Source organism: Paralichthys olivaceus, chromosome 11 (genome assembly GCF_024713975.1).
Source record: "Paralichthys olivaceus isolate ysfri-2021 chromosome 11, ASM2471397v2, whole genome shotgun sequence".
NCBI lineage: Eukaryota > Metazoa > Chordata > Actinopteri > Pleuronectiformes > Paralichthyidae > Paralichthys > Paralichthys olivaceus.
The window spans coordinates 4,518,914-4,537,256 of NC_091103.1; the positions used below are offsets into that span (position 1 = coordinate 4,518,914).

General features: G+C 41.0%; 3 protein-coding genes across 5 annotated transcripts; 2 read left to right on the forward strand and 1 right to left on the reverse strand.

The window, feature by feature from the left end:
- Nucleotides 1-540: 540 nt before the first annotated feature.
- Nucleotides 541-3,025, forward strand: sebox (SEBOX homeobox). Of its 2 annotated transcripts, none has more exons than XM_069534972.1 (3): nucleotides 541-742; nucleotides 1,481-1,701; nucleotides 2,072-3,025. In XM_069534972.1, exons 1-3 carry the CDS (start codon nucleotides 598-600, stop codon nucleotides 2,783-2,785), a joined length of 1,080 nt encoding a protein of 359 aa, XP_069391073.1. In that variant the 5' UTR covers nucleotides 541-597; the 3' UTR covers nucleotides 2,786-3,025. The 2 variants fall into 2 exon arrangements, with proteins under 2 accessions (XP_069391073.1, XP_019950485.2); XM_020094926.2 differs by having other exon boundaries at nucleotides 545-742; nucleotides 1,508-1,701.
- Nucleotides 3,026-4,351: 1,326 nt separating this feature from the next.
- tmem199 (transmembrane protein 199) lies at nucleotides 4,352-7,982 on the reverse strand. The gene is made up of 6 exons (XM_020094862.2): nucleotides 7,559-7,982; nucleotides 6,999-7,072; nucleotides 6,544-6,633; nucleotides 6,059-6,101; nucleotides 5,853-5,965; nucleotides 4,352-4,928 (listed from the first exon to the last, which is right to left on the reverse strand). Exons 1-6 carry the CDS (start codon nucleotides 7,740-7,742, stop codon nucleotides 4,833-4,835), a joined length of 600 nt encoding a protein of 199 aa, XP_019950421.1. The 5' UTR covers nucleotides 7,743-7,982; the 3' UTR covers nucleotides 4,352-4,832.
- Nucleotides 7,983-8,515: 533 nt separating this feature from the next.
- poldip2 (polymerase (DNA-directed), delta interacting protein 2) lies at nucleotides 8,516-17,392 on the forward strand. 2 transcript variants are annotated; one of them, XM_020095149.2, is made up of 11 exons: nucleotides 8,516-8,785; nucleotides 11,910-11,991; nucleotides 12,288-12,385; nucleotides 12,508-12,607; nucleotides 13,388-13,463; nucleotides 13,653-13,760; nucleotides 13,946-14,082; nucleotides 14,579-14,605; nucleotides 14,736-14,861; nucleotides 15,068-15,147; nucleotides 15,308-17,392. In XM_020095149.2, exons 1-11 carry the CDS (start codon nucleotides 8,592-8,594, stop codon nucleotides 15,420-15,422), a joined length of 1,143 nt encoding a protein of 380 aa, XP_019950708.2. In that variant the 5' UTR covers nucleotides 8,516-8,591; the 3' UTR covers nucleotides 15,423-17,392. The 2 variants fall into 2 exon arrangements, with proteins under 2 accessions (XP_019950708.2, XP_019950709.2); XM_020095150.2 differs by having other exon boundaries at nucleotides 8,530-8,785; nucleotides 11,916-11,991.
- Nucleotides 17,393-18,343: the final 951 nt, after the last annotated feature.

The following is an 18,343-nucleotide window of genomic DNA, read 5'->3' on the forward strand; positions in this document are numbered from 1 at the left end:
CACCACAACATATTTCTCTGTCCAACATGTGAGTTATAAACCACACAACCTTGTGCTTTATTAGGGCATTTGACTCTGCAAACATGAAAGCATCATCACTTTCATGACACACAAGTGAAGTAAATTTCTTAATCCTATCTCTATTTCAGTATTTGGATAATTTTTTCAAATTTTTTATGATTATGACAATTCAAAAGCAAATCAAAAACAAATTAAATTAAATTTGCCATATTTTCACATCCAACCACATTCACGGTTTTAAGTGAGACCCTTAACAACATGTGGCCTATCATTCTGGTAACTGTATGTAAATGAAATAATTAAGCAATTAATGAATTAATATAGTGTGCAAATGTATTATCATTATTTGTATTATTATTATTATTTCCTTGATATGTGATCTGTAATTATACACACGATTTATTAAGCAGGAAACACAAAACCCTCAAAAGTCTTTAGAGTCTTGAGGACGACTTGATGTAAAATACAGACAGAGGTGAATAACACCTGGATCTGCAGGGCGGTGGGTGTGGGAGGTCTCCCTCTGATCAGGCTATAAGAAGTGGAAACTCCTCCTCTTGTTGGAGCAGTTGATGTATGAGTGAGTGTCTGTGTGCATGTGTGTGTCTGTCTGTGATAATGGCCCTGTTCATGGATCCAGACTTCTCTGTGCTCAAGCAGAACCAGCAGAAAGACATGATGGATTTTAAAGCGTTATTTGGAGAACAGGATCACTGTAAAGGTAAGTTATTATTATGATGATGATGATTATCAGTAATCATTTTAGAGTGTATAAACATGGGTTGTTATTAATAGTTGTATGTATAATAATAATATAATAAACTTGATATATATATACTACTTTTTAAAAACAGAGTTTACAAAGTGCTTTGACAATAAAGCAAGAAAAGTAAATTAAGACTTGAACAAGTAAAAGCAGTAAAATGTCCATATTGTTATTATTTATTTTCTATAAGTGCATGTTCTGCTATCAAAATTCAATGAATCACTGATAATGAGACTCTTTTCAAAGATATATTTATCTTAATAATAATTACATCTACATAAAATATTACAAAATTAAAATTACTTTTCGTTGTGATGATACTTATTAATATTCTTGTGACACATTTTGAAGCATCTTCGATAAACATGACGTTAATCAAACAAAAATGAATAAAAGCATAAAAATATCCTTTAAATAGCCAATGGGCTGAGCATCGTAAAGCCTACCGTGTGCACAATTATTACACCACCTGAAAACTTTAACATAAAATGAATTCAAGGTGCTCTTTTTAATTTGTAAAATTAATTATATAATTTAAAAAAGAACAATTTCATGATTCATTAGCAAAATTGTTTATTTCAATCGCCTGCAAACGCCTTAAAACATGTCCTCGCCCATCGACCGTCTCCTGCCTCCTCCTGCTTCTTATATTGGACATCATGCAGTATTTCATGTGATGGTTACCTGTGACAGTGTCCCTCTCCTGTGTGGGCTCGGTAGAAGACGCCGGGTCCTCTCCGGAGCCGGAGCGCGCCGCGGGCTGCCTGGAGACGCAGAGGAAGAGGAAGAGGACCATCTTCAGCCGAGCGCAGCTGTCGGAGCTGGAGCAGGCCTTCAACGTCACCCCGTACCCCGACATCACCCTGAGGGAGAGGCTGGCTGCACACACACACCTGCCCGAGAGCAAGATACAGGTCCGAAACCTACACACGTACATTTACTAACTGTATTAAAACATTACAGGTCGTTGGTGTGAATAATGAATGTTGCTCATCAACTTCTTCAGTAGAAGAAATACTGTTTTTATTCACATTTATATATTAAGTGGCTGTGATTAATATTTGTACAGGCTGCTAATTATTGATTAAACAACTATACTTGCTGGTTTTATTTTTCAGCTTTAACATTTCTGGTTTATGTTTGTTTCCGCCGTCACTCGCTGACATTACTTTGGGTTTGAATATCGACCTCAAAACCTGAGAATGACCTGAGCCGTGCATTACTTTGCTGCATGAACGAGGGTGAAACCAAAAGTTAACTTCACATGACCCCCATTTTCCACAGGTGTGGTTCCAAAACAGAAGAGCCCGAAGTATCAAGACCGGCCGACTCCCCAGGTCTGCCACCAAGCCTGTCCAGCGAGGGAGTGTTGCTGCGGAGCCCTCCCCTGCACCCATGACCCCCATCTTCTCCACCCCAGCCACCCTGCAAGACATATTCAGACAAGAGCAGAGCCACCACTCTGAGGACGTTCCGCACACGTACTCCGACTGGTTCCAAATCTACAGCAACCCCGTATCGTCCCCGCCGTCCTCCTCAACCCTCCAACAGCAGCCCAACACCCAACATCCGGCCTCCTCCAAAGCCTCGGAGCCTCGTCCCTGGGAGGAGGAGCACCACCGACAGCAGCACTTGACCCCAGCGCTCCCTGGATTTATTCCCAGTTCATTTCCCCAGCCCATCAGCCGGCAGCCCCACCACTCCGCCTCGGCCCGCTCGTATCAGGCTTTCAGGAGCTTCAAGCCCCAGAGCCTGGTTCCAGCTGGGGCTCACCAGGCTATGTATGGAGGCAGCACTGGAGGTGGAGGACATGCCTCTGTGGACCAGGTAGTCCCCTCTCACCCGCAGCCAGTGTACTGGGAGGTAGCTCAGGGCCAAGGACCTCACCACCATCACCACCACCACCACCACCCGCAAATGGGACCACAGACGTCCATGGGATACATCTCAGACCTGATCTACAACGCTGCTATTGTCACTAACTTTCTTGAATTCTGACTGTGGAGCATTAGCTGTGGGATGTGTTCAATCAACGCTCTCTTTTCTGTCGTGATCCCTTGTACTTGCTTTTAAAACACTCTCTGTGTGTCCAACTTCCCTTCATCTGCTTCAAACAAACCTTTATATGTAGAGTCGTTGTGTTGTTGTTGCTGCTTCATCCTGTGTCATCATTTTCTTACATGTTTTTCAGATATGTGCTGCACAATTTAGGGAATAAATTGATTTTATTTCACCCCAGCCATGAGTGGAATCTCTCTCTGTTCCGAAACCCACACATTTATGGTTTGTATATATTCTCAACAACGATCTATATTTCCCATTTCTGTTGGTAAAACCATGATGGAGGATCGGACGAGAATAAATAAATAAAAGAGAAGAGAGAGAGCCATGTGTGTGTAGCACAGTACTCGTTGCTGTCTGTGTGTCTGGAGTCTAACATTGATCATTTCTCTGAGAGAAGTCATCATATCAACCTCCAACTTGCCTCCTCCGTGCAAACACTTTTGTTCGTGGCAAAGATTCTTATCACAGATGCCAGCTCCTGTTTTCCTGCTCTAAGCTAAACCATGGCATGTTTAATGCTACGACCCCCCGTGTATTATCTTTCAAAACATCCTGATTAAAATGATTCCTTGTGGTAATATATCATGACAGGAATAATTATTTTCTGAGTCAAAATATATTTTTCATATCTCTCTGTACTGTAAGTATCAGGACGGTTAGATGGACAGAAGGAAGAAAGAAAAAAAAAAACTAAATTAAAGCCAGAGCTCAGGGTCTATCAGCTTACAGGCTCTGTAATTCTGCCTGGATTTACGTTTTGAAATATTACATGAGAGGTATAATACAGAGGCAGATATGACAGACAGTGGTGCCCACTGTTCATCCAGCGCTGGATAGAGATCTCTGCATATCATAATCATCTTTAATACCAAATAATCTTTCAATAAACCTTTAATCCGGTGTCAAATCTCAGATCTTAGAAAGATACTTTTATTTTGTATTCCAGATGTAGTTACATCTTTTAATCCTACCACTGATAGGACGTGACTTGACAAGAGGAGGATGGGATAGTTTACAAAAAATATGAAGTCATATCTGGAGCGAGGATCAGAGAAAAGCGATTATCTAATGTCATACTGGAATTGTCTAGAAATAAGAAATGAAGTGTTATTGTTCTGGGGATGTTAAGTCTTTTTTATCATGGCTACTGTTTGTTTTTTTTAAGTTGGCTCTGTAGTTCATTTCTAACAGTAAGCACTTATCAGCAGACAATTAATTCCACATCTGTCAGACGGATAATAAAATCGTTCAGGAACTGATGAAGAAGAGTCTTAACTGCAAAACTAGCATAATAAATCAAAAACAACAAATAGCGACCCGACAGCCCACGATTACCTTAGAGGCACCAAGGATGTCATAAATAATAACTGTTAAAATACATATGAGTCTCACTGTTGTTTTAGAAATGGCAACCGAAACCTACTGTTCCAAGTTGCTTTGGGAAATTGCTGTTTAACCCTGCAAGAAGGGAAAGCAAGGAAAATGAACTTCAATTTACAATTTAATGGATCAGCTTCAGTCACCACTGATGATTTTATTGAACACGACAATATAATTACATCTGAGAACAGAACACAAGAACTCACAGAAACATTAGCGGCACTCCATTTTTACAACGCAGTGCCAAGGAGAACGAGGGAGACGAAAAACTAAAGTTTGTAGTTTCAGGAAAAAATATAAAATACCTGTAAATAAATAGAAAATATGACTCATATTCAGATTTGATTTTAAAAGCGTGAACCATTGGAATGTCAGATGAAGCAGATTTATTTCATTAACAGATATTTAGTTATTTTTCAATCAATTTGCTTTCATGTAATTTTCCAGCCTCCCTGTAGTGCTACTAGTGGCATTCATTCTTAAATTTTCAGTAACCTCATCCGGCCAAATTTCCCTTTCCTTCCCTCGAATCCAGATATTCTGACCTGGCCGGGTTTTGCTTACAAAGATCACTGTTTCCCTCATTCGTTGTGCAGCGCTGCTATGGTTCTCCTAGATCTCCCTCCATGGTCCGGACCAGGACGTAAAGCTCAGCCAGACCGACGACTGATGCAGCGATGACAGCTGATATCACTCTCTGAAAAATACGAGCACAACAACACAGTTGATTTTTATCACAGGAGAGAGTCGATGCTAGTTTGTGTCAACTGCACATATGATGTTGACTTGAACTCATTCAACAAACCTGGTTTTACAGCCTGTGGTGTCATCAATTAATACGTTCTTCATTGTGGATGTGTTGAACTTGTTAACTTGTGTTATGTGTTGTTTCTCATTCAAGAGATGTTTCAGATAACGTGATAATTATTAAAATCAACCTCCGTCAGTATAATTGTGGAGGTGAGGGGGCGGGGAGAGCACCTTCACCTGCACCAGAGGACCAATCAGCGCAGGTGAGAGCTGTTCGCTGATTGATCCTCAGTTTAAAGGCAGCGGTCGAGCTGCCTCACAGATGAGGACACCCAGAGACACACGAGGACTGAGACGGTGAAGACACAAAGACAGTCACGGAGAAACGGAGCTGAAAAGCTCCAGCTGAAATAGCTGGACCCTTTAAGTTAAGTGTATTTGTGAATTTAGTTTTGATTTAATAAAGCACAGTGAAATGTTGAAGTCTGAGTGGTGTGTCTCTGGCTGCTGTGGTGAGAGCCCTGAAGCGTGGTCAACATGGTCAACATGGTCAACTGCCACAATAATGCTCTGACTTGATTAAACACATCTGAGATGAAGTGTCCACAAAAACCAGGTATGACAATGATTGTACGTGTACTATTCATTACATGGCTGTTGTATTAGATTGCTATGAATTTAGATCGGTGTACCCATAGACTATACAAAGCAAGCTAACTTGCGATTGGTCGTGCATGTGTACGCTCCAAATACCCAAGCGTTCGTATGCAGGGTATTTTTACTTCATTTCTAGATAGTGGGAGGAAGTGGAGACATGTTTTCTATCTTTGTATACAGTCTATGGATTTAAAGTGACAAAATGTGTGTTTACCGCTGTTGTCTCAGTGAACAGGTACTGACTGCCCATATATGAACAGGCAAAGGTGGCAACCACTGTGACCAGGAAGTTGAATACGGTTACCACCACAGCTTTGGCTGATCGCACTGCAGAAGAAGAGAGGTTCTGTTAATGTGAATTTCTGAACTTCAGACACAAAATGAATTCAGCTGATGTAAGATGATGAACATGTGACGAACCTTCCCGTCCAAAATCTGCTAATGTTGCATTTCTGTTAGTTTCCTGGAGAAAGTGAAAAATATTCAGAACATTAATTACAAAGAGCAAATCTTTATTGTGTGTGATGGGAGAACTAGTCTGCTACAAAGATCAGTCCTGTACACACACACCCCATGTCGTCATGTATAAATCTGACCATGGAACTATGTGTCCTGATTCTTTAAAATCATCATCACTGTGTTATTGACTCAAACAATGTGATTATGTGTCATTTAAACTACAAGTGGTTGTAGAAATGCTGAAATGGAAAATACATGAGCTTATAGTTTCTCTGTTTTTGTAAACATCCCTGTTTTTAAATCAAATTTTTTTTAATTAAAAAGAATAAATGATAAAACTTCTACATTTCATCATATACAGTGTTTAAATTATACAATCCCTGACACTATCAGACACTCTGATACATTTACCCAGAAACATAATTTTAATCTTTGAGGAGTTTTACCTGAGTGTTGACATTACGTGTGATCCTACTGTATTCCTCATTGGCCAGTTTGGTTTTGATCTTCTCCAGGCGTGCGACCAGCTCAGGGTTCTGCAGTTAGAGAGAAACATCAGACTTTACATGATTCCAGCTGTGGTCCTGATCATAGAGATTCAGTTTCAAACAGGCTTCTCTCACTTTCCCTCTCAAAGGACTACACAGCACTCATGTTGGAACTGGTGCTTCACAGTCACTAAAACTAGCCTCAAGATGTTGTATGCTACTTAGATAATACAAGACAAATAATATTCTTGTTTTTACTTCAACCTGTGTATTTCAAATGTCAACCACAATTGGAAAACTTAAGATTTAAGATAATAATTTAGATTTAAGGCAATAATTATTTTATGACAACTAACCCTAACAGCTATAACAGACATGAACAAGATGTCCAACATGTGCATGGCTTCACTTACTCTGGGAGGCTTCACAAACTCAGGCAGGTGCAGCGAACTGTCTTCCAACAACTCATGCAGGTAGAATGGATGCCCTGAGGAGAAATGGTCATGAGAGATGTTTTCAGTAAAATACTGACACTATAAGTGTCTGTGAGCAATTTTAGAAATGCTATATTTATAAAATGTAGTGTTATTATCATTGTTAGGAATTAATTTGTCTTTGTTCAAGAAAATCTTGTCTCTGCATCATAGTACAAATGGTGGTTATTATTATGTAATGTAGTTATCATACATTCCAAACCCCCAAATTGAAATGATTTAGATTAGCTTATACTTTCATGAATCAAAGGTTAATATTTTTTAAATTATTACATTGTGGTCCACAGGGTTCAGAGCCACATTTAATGGTTTTCTTCTTCAGTCAGTTGTTGAGTAAAACTATAAATATATTCTTATACAAAAACACACCCAGAAGGAGCTCATTGTCTCTAGTTTGCACAGTAATTGAATCATCTATCATGTTACTATAATATATATGATGCAGTCAGTGTAATAAACATGTAAACACATGTCATTACCTTGGTCCTGGAGGAATCTCTTGAGTTTTCTTGCTGTGCTGAAGGACAGGGTCGCCGCCTCTGTTTTCCCCAGGATCTCCTGCAGCTCTTCTCTCAGAGGATGCGGCAGAGCTGAGTCTGTGTTCTCTAATAACTCTGTCACCTTGTCCCTGAACTGATCCCCGACCACAAACGACGAGGCCATGGTTCTGATCCAGGGGAACCTGACAGGGAGGTCTGACTGTATTTATCACCAGGTGAGTTCTCAGTCAAATGAAACCTGTCTGAGGTCAGAAACTAACGATCAGACCGCTGCCTGCACCTGTTCCACATTAGTAAACAACGACACGGAGAGTTTGAACGCTAACAACAAGCTACAGCTACAAATATTACACCCAGTGAGCGGCCATGTTGTTTATCATGTGACTCGATGACGTGTTCGCTCACATGACCAACCGTATGACACGTTATATTAAAAACACTCATTTTATTATTATAACTTTTTAATCTTTATACATGTTTGACGTTTATTAAACATCAGAATATAATAAGAATAAGTTTTGATTTATATTCATTTTAAACGTTGCTCGTTACACGTGAGCTCTTTTGGTGCGTTCAGGTTTCTTCAGACGGTCGTAAAAGCTAAGAGTTGAAACGCAATAAAGTGTTTTGCTAAGAAAAACTACATTTCAATTTAAACAACAGATTTTTGGACGATGTGCTTTGTCACCGCAAGATATAATATGTATTATTAGTAATTAATATTACAACAGTAATACCACTGATAATAATTATAAACAGTACATGTAGCACATTTCAAAGAACAGTTGCAAGCTGCTTTACAATTTAACATACAATAGGAAACAGTTTCATAAAAAGCAAACAATACGGAACAATTAAAAACAACTAAACAAGCAAATTATGAAAAATGACCAGTCGGTTATATTCGTTAAAATTCTAGAAATTACGACTCCTCTGCGGTCCCGTGAAAGCAGCAGGAGTGAGGCCCGTGTGTGTGTGTGTGTGAACGTGGGATGGTGTCAGGGCAGCAAAGATGGCGGCCTCTGCGCTCCGCCGCGGCTTGTGGAGCACCGTCAGTAAGTACAACAGGAAGCACGGCCACAGAATACTGAGCGTGGCGGACAGCAGCGGCGGCGGCGGCTTCGAGGCGTTCAGACAGCGGCCACAGTGTCGGAGCTGCGGGCTGAGCGGAGGAGCTCCGCCGCAGAGGAGGTTCATGTCGTCACGGTGAGAGAGGCGCAGCGAGTGCCCTGTCCTGCCAATGCTAACATGCTAACGACTTTAGCTGAATGCCAGGTTCTTTTTTTATTTGTTTTTTTTAAAGATGCCCCCCCCCCCCCCCCTCTCATAAAGACCCTGGGTGTTTTGTGTTGAGGGGGTGGGGGACATGTGTCTGGTGTCCACACTGTGAGCCCGGTGTGGGGACATGAGCTGGTGTGGAACTGTAGAATAACCAGAACACGGGACACTCGTCCTCTGCTGCTGCGCTAAGCTAGCGAGGCACCCGGGGCCGAACTGCATTGTGCAACACCTGCCTCCAGCAGGTTGGATAACGGTGACTCTTGCGCGTGAAAACCAACGTGTGCAGGAGAGTAACGTCACTATCACTGTGAATTCAATGTGATGCAACAATCTGCTCATTATCTAACAGGTCACATTCTTACATGGCGGTGAGCGTATATCTGTCTTATTGGTTCAAGGTCCATGATCGACACTGAAGGATGTATTAGTGTCGGAGCATTTGATTGTTGACATGTCACTTGCACAACAGTGCAACATCAGCCTGTTTGGACCTCGACACAAAGGCCTCACGTGCCACCGAGACTCCTCCTGCACTCCAGTGTGTCTGCTCTCATTTTAAATCGAATCATCGTATATCTATGCAACTTTGAACTAGTGCTGCCATGTAATTAAATGCAGTCTGCTCAGATCCGTGGATGGTTACTCCCAGGTCTCACCTTGTACCAAATAGTGAGCAAGTCTTTGCTATCAGAGCCTCCACATTATGGAATTTGCCATTGGTTTGTGGTGGTGTTCTAATTTACACGGTCAAATCCTTATTTTTCCTCATTCTCTAATTTATTTTTTCGAAACATTGTTAAGAAAAGTGCTATATAAAGGAATATATATATATATATATATATATATATATATATATATATATATATATATAATTATATTACCATGCAGTTAATAGTAGAATATCTGTCTCTGGCCAATCCACTAAAATATATTCAACAAACTCAAACTTTAATGTGTGACGCTCACATAAAGCAGTACCCCAGGCATTTCTCAGAAAATAATTCCATCACACACAAGAATTTCTGTTTAAATTGTAATGGGTTAACTTCTTTTACTAACTGTTCCCAGGGTTCGAGTAAAAACCAAAGATTCCATGACTGTTTCACACTGCTGCTTCAACAAGAAAAAAACCTTCACAAACCATGACGAGGCATATTTATCCACTCAGTCAGCCTGGACATGTGCTCAGAGCTTACAGACTTAGTGCTATCATTAGTAACATATAAGACACAGTCTCATGTTGACTCTGCACACAACTGATAAATTAGTAATTCAGCTCAGGCAGTTGCTCTAAAAATAGTTAAGGTTTTCCAGCATGCTTCGTTGTTGTCATGTTGCATATTCTGGGTTTTCACACCATCAGCAGCAGCTTGTGGATGAAAAAAAAGCCTTGCCCTAAAAAAGAAAAACGAGTGGGTCTTATTTTTTGTAGCTGCCTTCATCTGATCAACCAGGAAAAGGTGTTAAAGAAATTCGTTCAGAGCGTTACAGAAAGAGAGGCCTGGTGTCGTCTCTGAGAGTGGGTGTGCAGGTGGGCGAGTGCCCCCACACAGTGGATGGAAAGCAGCAGTAATGATCCAGCATTAATATGCATGTCTAACTTTAGTTCATATAACTACTTGATGAGAGCTCGGTGACACAATGACCTGTGTTCAGGGTCGTGTGTGTGTGTCCTGAGCGTGTACATGCAGCTGTTGGCTGAAGCAAGTCCCTGGGCTTGCAGTGGGTTTTCTATATTTAGATCTGATTCCGTGTCTACACAGTGTATTGACATTTCTCAGATTGTTGCAGAGGTTAGAACAGAACAGTAGAGCCCATGTCAAAACTGATGACAAGCAACGTTGGCCAGGTGCTGTGTATTGTAATGAAAACTTCAATATCATCATTAACAAATTATTTGCTGCCAATGCTCAGATCTTCTTGCTCTATCATTTACATGAATCTGCCTCAAAGTCCGCCCTCTACTCGCCCACGAGGTGTTTATTAGTGAGGTGGAGGTGAGATTGTTCGGTGGCCACAGCAGTGATGTCACTTATAAATAAAATACACTGATACGCTTCTGCTGCTGTTAATACAGTGAGTGAGAGTGAGTACGATAGAAAGAGCCTGAAATAAAAGATGTACTTGCATTTAACCATCATTGCTGCCTCGTGAATCACATCCGTTGGGTGTGTCAGTCGTGCATGTCCACAGGATGTAATATGCACATGAGCAGGAGCGGAAGGAAATGACATCAAATGTCTCCATATCTTTACAAGATGCAAATCTGAAAGGTCCCCATTGTCTGAGTTCTGTGTTCTCTCGTGGAATACTCTAGGAGCACGTGCAGTACAAAGGCAAGAATATCAAATATTTGAAAAAGTTTAAAGTCAGGATTCTGTTTTTAACCATGTTTCTCTGATAAAATCAGGTTACCTAGTGATTATTATTGTTAAAGCCACGATATGAAAATAACCTGAAACTAACCTACAGTGAAATATTAAATCCCTCTGTCCATATATCAACCTCATTAATCCCCTCTCTTCATCTCTGTTGTGAAGATTAGCTTTACAGGAAGCGCAGAAGTATGCATGTTATTTATTTGAGGTGACCAGCTGTTGTTGTCACTGGTAATATGTACTATAAGTCTCTGTGTGTTGTTGCGAGGCTGAAGCGAGGACACAGAGATTAGGTTGACCGGTAGTCCTGTTTGTTGACATCTGACAAGTGTAGATGTTTTATTCAATCTTGTCAAAGTTGTGATTGAGATTACGACTGAGGAGAGAGGTTAAAGAGGGGCAGCAGACGGATCCCCCCCATAGGGACGATTAACAGTCGTCTCTATAGGAGGTAAAATCCCGAAGCCTTTTTTTCTTTAAATCTCTTAGATTTCCTGTGTGAGACTCCTCTGGGACTTACAAGTTGCTAATCCATATATGATGTTGTTTTGACCTCACGTACAATAAACAGACCTGCACTGTGGTTTGTGATCACATGGTCATGATCTATAGTCATGTGTGCATGTGTGTAGGGTTTTCCAGTGTGTAATGGTGGTGCCTGTTTTTGGCAGGAACAGGCCTGAGGGGAAGATTTTGGAAACAGTCGGAGTGTTTGAGGCTGTCAAACAACATGGCAAATACGAAACAGGACAAGTAAGACACACACACAGACACACACACACACAGACACACACAGACACACACACACACACACACACATTCTAAAGAAGTAAGTCATTGAGATAAATTTAGACTTGTTTTTGAATATTACTGCTCTGTCCTATGATTTGACAGTGTGGTCTGTTTTGATGAATCAGTAACTTTGTGCACATTTGCATGATCTTGTCAAGTGACTGTAATCCCATCTAATTTATGCTTCACTAAACCTCCTCCATGTATAATCTAACATGGACTTATCCCTTCCCTCCTTGTTGTTTTGCTGTCCTCAGCTGTTTCTCCACAGCGTGTTTGGCTACAGAGGCATCGTCTTGTTTCCCTGGCATGCCCGACTCTACGACAGAGACATCACCCCTCCCATGTCTGACAGGTAAAGCTCCACCTCATGCTGCAAACTGCACCAACCCAGTGACCCTATTTGTGGGTCAGACCTTCTTTTTTTTTTCCTTTCAACTCCAATCAAATTGTCCGTTTTTCACTTTGTTCCCTCAGCAAACCTGATCCACCAGGAGGCCACGGTTCCAAAGAGGTGAAGGGGAAGACTCATACCTATTACCAAGTCTTGATTGACACCAGGGACTGTCCTCACATAGTAAGTCCCTGTGTAATACGTCATATTAGGTACATCTATTAGGGCTGGGGGGTATATTTACCTTTTATTTTTAAGGAGGGTTTAGGATTAAGCAGTGCAGTTTAGATCAATACAAAGTGGTGCTGGTGTTTGTATTTCTACTGAGGAGAAGACAGGAGAGTCTCCTCTCTTATACAATCTATGTGCTGCTGCTACAATCCCTGCTACAAAGCTCTTACATCCATCTGCCTTCAAACAAAGCCGGTTACAGGCTTCATTTTCCTGTGGAAAGAAAAGTGCCAAGTGACGCACGCAATATAACTGCAAAGTCCCACAACTGTAACTTGAAGTTATATAAAGTTTGATATTATATACTCTAATACTAACTGTTCCTCCATAAGTGTAAGTTTATATGCCTTGTATTTGTATAGCTACTTGTCCAAATTGTAATTTAAGTACTTTTTCTGTGTAGATATGAAGTAATCTGAGGCCAAAGTACCTTCTAGAGAACCTTCAGCATATTATTATATTTTTGTTGTGGGATTAAAACTTTTTCTTACCATTACTTGTTATTCATCATCCAGAATAGGCACATGGGAAAGGACAACTGGCTGAAATGGGTTCATATTCATGAAACTATTTTAAATTGTTCATGGTGGTTTTTGCAAAGAGAATGAAGGATTTCTGGTAGATGTCTTTCCGGGCGAGTGGGACTTGGTAACGTCTGTCTGATGTGAGATGTGTCCTCTTACAATAAGCTAGTGGTCTCAGTGTTAATTTCTCCTCCCGTTGTGTTGACAGTCTCAGAGGTCTCAGACAGAGGCAGTAACGTTTCTGGCGAACCATGACGACAGCAGAGCCCTGTACGCCATCCCAGGTATGTAACCATGTAAAAACCGTTTACATTCTCAGCACCACATTTAGATTTCACCTCTTACAGCAGAGTTGAGTTCATCTCTTGTCAGGAGTTCAGCTCCCATACACTATAAATCAATATGTTTTCAGGTGGTTATAATTGTTTTCTATCTCATCCCCATGTGACAGTGTGTCTGCTTCTTTCCTTCAGGTCTGGACTATGTGAGCCATGAAGACATCCTGCCCTACAACTCTGCAGAGCACGTCCCCATCCAGCATGAGCTGTTTGAGCGCTTCCTCATGTACAACCCAACAAAATGTAAACACTCTACCACAGTCTCTACCTCCGTCTTCACACCTTTTTTGACAATGACACTCCCGCGTCCTCGAGAGGTCACTTGACGGAGCTAGATATTGTCAAGTGGTTGAATCTTCACCGAGGGAAGTCAGTGTCAATGTCCAACGTTTTAGTAAATATTTGTGTGTTCTCGTCGTCTTCTGTAGCTCCTCCATTCGCAGCCAGAGACACCCTGAAGGCGTGGCAGGAGAAGAACCATCCCTGGCTGGAGCTCTCAGACGTCCACAGGGAAACCACTGAGAACATCCGAGTCACTGTCATCCCCTTCTACATGGGCATGAGGGTACATGAATAATACTTAAAAATGTATTTTGAAGCTATTTTATCTTTTTTTAAGCACATCCAGGGCCATGTCAGCAACCACAGCTTGTCTATATTGCATTACAGGACCTGTTGACGGGACCTGATGAAGGATTGCATGTGCTTTCACATCGCAGATTTTATAAATCACCACATGACCTCATATATATTTCCAACACACACTGTTTTTCACTGGCTAATGCAGCAGGATGATGATGTAGAGAATACACTGTATAAACAACTGTTTGATAAAGTTAGCTTTAAAATGATAAAACTGCTCAGCCAGGGCTCCTCATGAAATCAACAGACATCTTACATAAATCTGAAATCATTTTCCATTTTGAATACACCTGTTTTCAGTCGCACTTTCAAACCCTGCATCGTTGGTATTTGGTTCTGCCGATCTGTTTAATGTTTTGATGACGTACTTTTCTCTGAGAACCATTCAAACACTAATTGAAATATTTTCTTCTTCTCAGGAGGCCCAGAACTCTCATGTTTACTGGGTGAGTAGTCTGGGCAATATTATGTATAATGGGCCAATAGGACACTGACATTTAGAAATGAACAGGATATACTTCATGAAGACTATTAAGCCTGAATATTAACATGCTTCTGTGTGTTGTCCTCTGACAGTGGAGATACTGTATCCGTCTGGAGAACATGGGCAGTGAGGTGGTTCAGCTGAGAGAGAGGCACTGGAGGATCTTCAGCCTGTCAGGAACCCTGGAGACGGTCCGAGGACGAGGAGTCGTGGGCAGGGTCAGCACACACACACACACACACACACACACACACACACACACACACACACACACACACACACACACACACACACACACACACGTACAGTGTCAGCACCTTTTTAACCAAGTGAATCCGGGTTTTCCGCTCACTTTAACCTTTTTAGTTCTACAAAATTGCACCTGGTGAAACACGTCACTTATACTGTCTCTGTGTTGTTACAGGAGCCAGTGTTGTCCAAAGAGCAGCCGGCCTTTCAGTACAGCAGCCACGTGTCTCTACAAGCCCCCAGTGGTCATATGTGGTGAGTTTGCTCATTAATAAATCACTTAATTGTTTCACACAATCCACATATGCTTCACTTTCCTCATCTTCTCAGTGATTAACATTTTTGATTGACTGGAATCACTGGTCACCTCCTATGTGCACAATGTTCACTCCTCTGGTTCTGTATTTTTGTTTAGGGGGACGTTTCGTATTGAAAGGACTGATGGCTCCCACTTTGATGTTCGCATTCCTCCTTTCTCCCTGGAGAGCAACAAAGATGACAAAGCGCCCCCCGCTGGCTACACATTCTAACTGCGAGTGGTCGAGGACCAGACACGCAGTCCTGGACACGCCTGGGTTTTCTAGAATTGTCCTCCCTCTGTAACATTGCCTCAGCCTTCAGCGTCAGCCTAGCGGGAGTCAGGTTATGCAAATGGAACTAAAACATTTTCTCAGCCCACCTTGCCCCTTTTCTGTCTGAGTGCACCCAACAGCAGTATAACGTTTATTAAATCGTATATAGAGTAGAAAATGGATGCGCCTTCACTCTGTGATGTGTTTGAAGACGTGCACAGTGTAGTGGATGGGAAGTGGGAGACAGGGAGGAAGAGTTAGGGCTGGATACCTCACATCCACCAGAAAGCAGTTTTTGAGGCGGCCCTCGATAATCCCATCTGCCCCACCACACTTTCATAATGACCCGAAGTTGTTTTTTGTTTTTTTTAACCCTTCATATCATAAAATCAAAGGTCGCTAACTTTGTGTTTTATGCCATCGCTCTATAGTAGAACTGTTTTCAGAGCTCTTTGCCCGGCTCTCTCTTTCTCACAGTCAGATCAGCAGGGCGTGTGAAATCCTGCCATGTTGGTAGCCATCAAGTAAATCCATCTAAGTTCTGGCTGTCCTCAGGCTTTGCATAACATTCCGCTTTAGCTGTGTTGTTCTTTCCACAGCCATCCAGTTCTCAGTGGGCAGGCAGACCTCCACATACCCTTTATGTATCTCGCTGATGTGCAGGAGCGTTTACTGCATACAGATGTTCAGTTGGCTATCACAATAATCTCCCGCCCTGCAGCTACCACCACTGTTGTAAACAAGCATCCCTGAAGTTACATGTTAAAAACACATCCTTCCATAGATGTTGAGATTTATGAAAACATTACATGACTTTTGTCCTGGACCCCGTTTTCCTGTCATGCTTTCTCAGCATAAAACTATACCATCACACATTAGACTTATTTGGGACACTCACGAGGGGGACACCTGAATTCAGGAACAGTTACAGTGCAGAGGCGTTTATGTCTGACAACACTGAAGCACAGTGGATTAAGTTAGGATTTGTTTGAACAGAAAAAGATTCTTAAATGTCAAATTAAATAGCTAGAATGTTCAATGCATGACACCTTGAGTCTGTGTACAGAGGTTTGTTTGTGATTTGTGGTTTTATTTTGAAGCCTTCCAGGACCTGCTGTAAAGTAGCATCTCTATGCTGCCACCAACAGGCTTGATGCTGTAAACACGTCTTAATGGGTCAATGGCACAGATGGAAATATTCTCATGTTAGCTACCAGTGAGCATTCTCCTCAGAGGAAAGCTTCAGATGGGATTGAGGGCTGATGAGTTTATTCAATTTTAGTTCAATGACTTTGAACGTTAGCTGACGTGAGACACCCATGTTTTTTTTTTCTTCAGCTCAAAGTTGGGTATCAATCATTGTCATGTTTTAGAAAAAATAGTGTGTCACAGATAAAGTAGTTAAAACACGATTGATTCATTTTATATTTGTCCTTAATTTAGATTTATACATCTGGTTCATCTTTGACATTTAAGTCCTATTTTGTTTTTTCCAGTGCTCCTAACTAAACCCAGTGATTCAGTGGTGAGTCAAAAAATTGAAGGAAGGCTGAAAACATCAGGCCAAAGAGTGGAAGTCAGGTTTTCGTTTTCTTTAAATAGCAAAACACCACACCATAAAGTAATTAAGGCGAGCAGTGGGCAGCCAGTGTTGTGGTTAACTGGAGAAGTGAGTGTGTGACATGTATATCTTCCTCTCTGCTGTCTGCTCCTTTGTAAAAACCTGAATGTCTTTCGTTGGGGCTGATTGTTTGACTTTGCAAGCTCTGTGACGAGAGAAGTAATGAGCCTGAAAATCCTCACCAGAAGAGTGAGAACACAAAATAATGTTTTGATAAGTGATTTGAAGCAACTTAAATGGTTGAAATACAACTGTAAATAGAGATGTAATTAAAGGCTACACAAATAAATATACCTTTTGAAAAGTACTGCTTGATATTTGTTGCGTCAAGTTTGTCTTCTCAGCATTTACCTCCAGAGCTAACATCTGGCAGACTTAAACATCAATCAATAAAACTTTATGTGTGTAGCCTGTATTTATAAATCACAAATGTGCAACATCCTCTGTCCTCAACCCTCGAGGAAAGACTACCAAAAAAATGGGGGGGGGGGGGGGGATGCGGTAACATCAGGGAGGGTCACATGTGAGGGATCCCTCTCTCAACTGATGTCAACAAAAACAAGAAAATAACCATCAGATACAAGAACAATATTTTCACTGTGCTTAAACAGGATGGATTGTTTCATAAAACAATTCAATCTTATATGCAGTTAATAGTTGAAGTTAACTTTCATATAGTGCTTAGATATATATATATATTGTGATTCTCAAATGATGCATTATATTTTCTGTATTGATGCATGTGTTCCAAACAGCCACCACCAGATGTCAGTGTAGTCTTTCCCTGATCACTGCCTCACTAAAGATCTCCTGTGTGTGTGTGTGTGCACCTAATGATCACATATTAATGCAAACTTAGTAAACATAGTTTGTATTTTATCTCTTATATAAATGATCACATCCACATATTCATGTTTGAATGTAACTTTTAATTTGTCACCTGCAGTTGAAATGTAAAGATATCAATAACTTTTCAATCAGTAGATAAGACTGAACTGTGCCATGTTCTTCATACAAGAGACAGAGATCGATCTGGAAATCTGTCAGTTTAAAACTGGGAAATCCAAAACCATTTGCAAATTAGTGTGTTGCACTAACTTTGATTTGTGATGCAGAATCCAGAACGCAGAACAACGACTGCTTAAATTGTGAACTTAAAGTAAAGCTGCGGTTTCCTGGTACACTTCCAACAATGTTCATCCAACATGAGCTAATTACTTTTAAACTGAACGACTTAAATAAAAACTGATATTACTGC

Coding starts and splice junctions, on each gene's coding strand:
- poldip2 (XM_020095149.2), top strand. CDS start 8,592: ATGGCGGCCTCTGCGCTCCGCCGCGGCTTGTGGAGCACCGTCAGTAAG. Junction 8,786..11,909: donor AGGAGGTTCATGTCGTCACG/GTGAGAGAGGCG, acceptor TGTTTTTGGCAG/GAACAGGCCTGAGGGGAAGA. Junction 15,148..15,307: donor GCCCCCAGTGGTCATATGTG/GTGAGTTTGCTC, acceptor ATTTTTGTTTAG/GGGGACGTTTCGTATTGAAA.
- sebox (XM_069534972.1), top strand. CDS start 598: ATGAGTGAGTGTCTGTGTGCATGTGTGTGTCTGTCTGTGATAATGGCC. Junction 743..1,480: donor AGAACAGGATCACTGTAAAG/GTAAGTTATTAT, acceptor TACCTGTGACAG/TGTCCCTCTCCTGTGTGGGC. Junction 1,702..2,071: donor TGCCCGAGAGCAAGATACAG/GTCCGAAACCTA, acceptor CATTTTCCACAG/GTGTGGTTCCAAAACAGAAG.
- tmem199 (XM_020094862.2), bottom strand. CDS start 7,742: ATGGCCTCGTCGTTTGTGGTCGGGGATCAGTTCAGGGACAAGGTGACA. Junction 7,073..7,558: donor GAGATTCCTCCAGGACCAAG/GTAATGACATGT, acceptor ATTTCTCCTCAG/GGCATCCATTCTACCTGCAT. Junction 4,929..5,852: donor TGTTCACTGAGACAACAGCG/GTAAACACACAT, acceptor CGTATTTTTCAG/AGAGTGATATCAGCTGTCAT.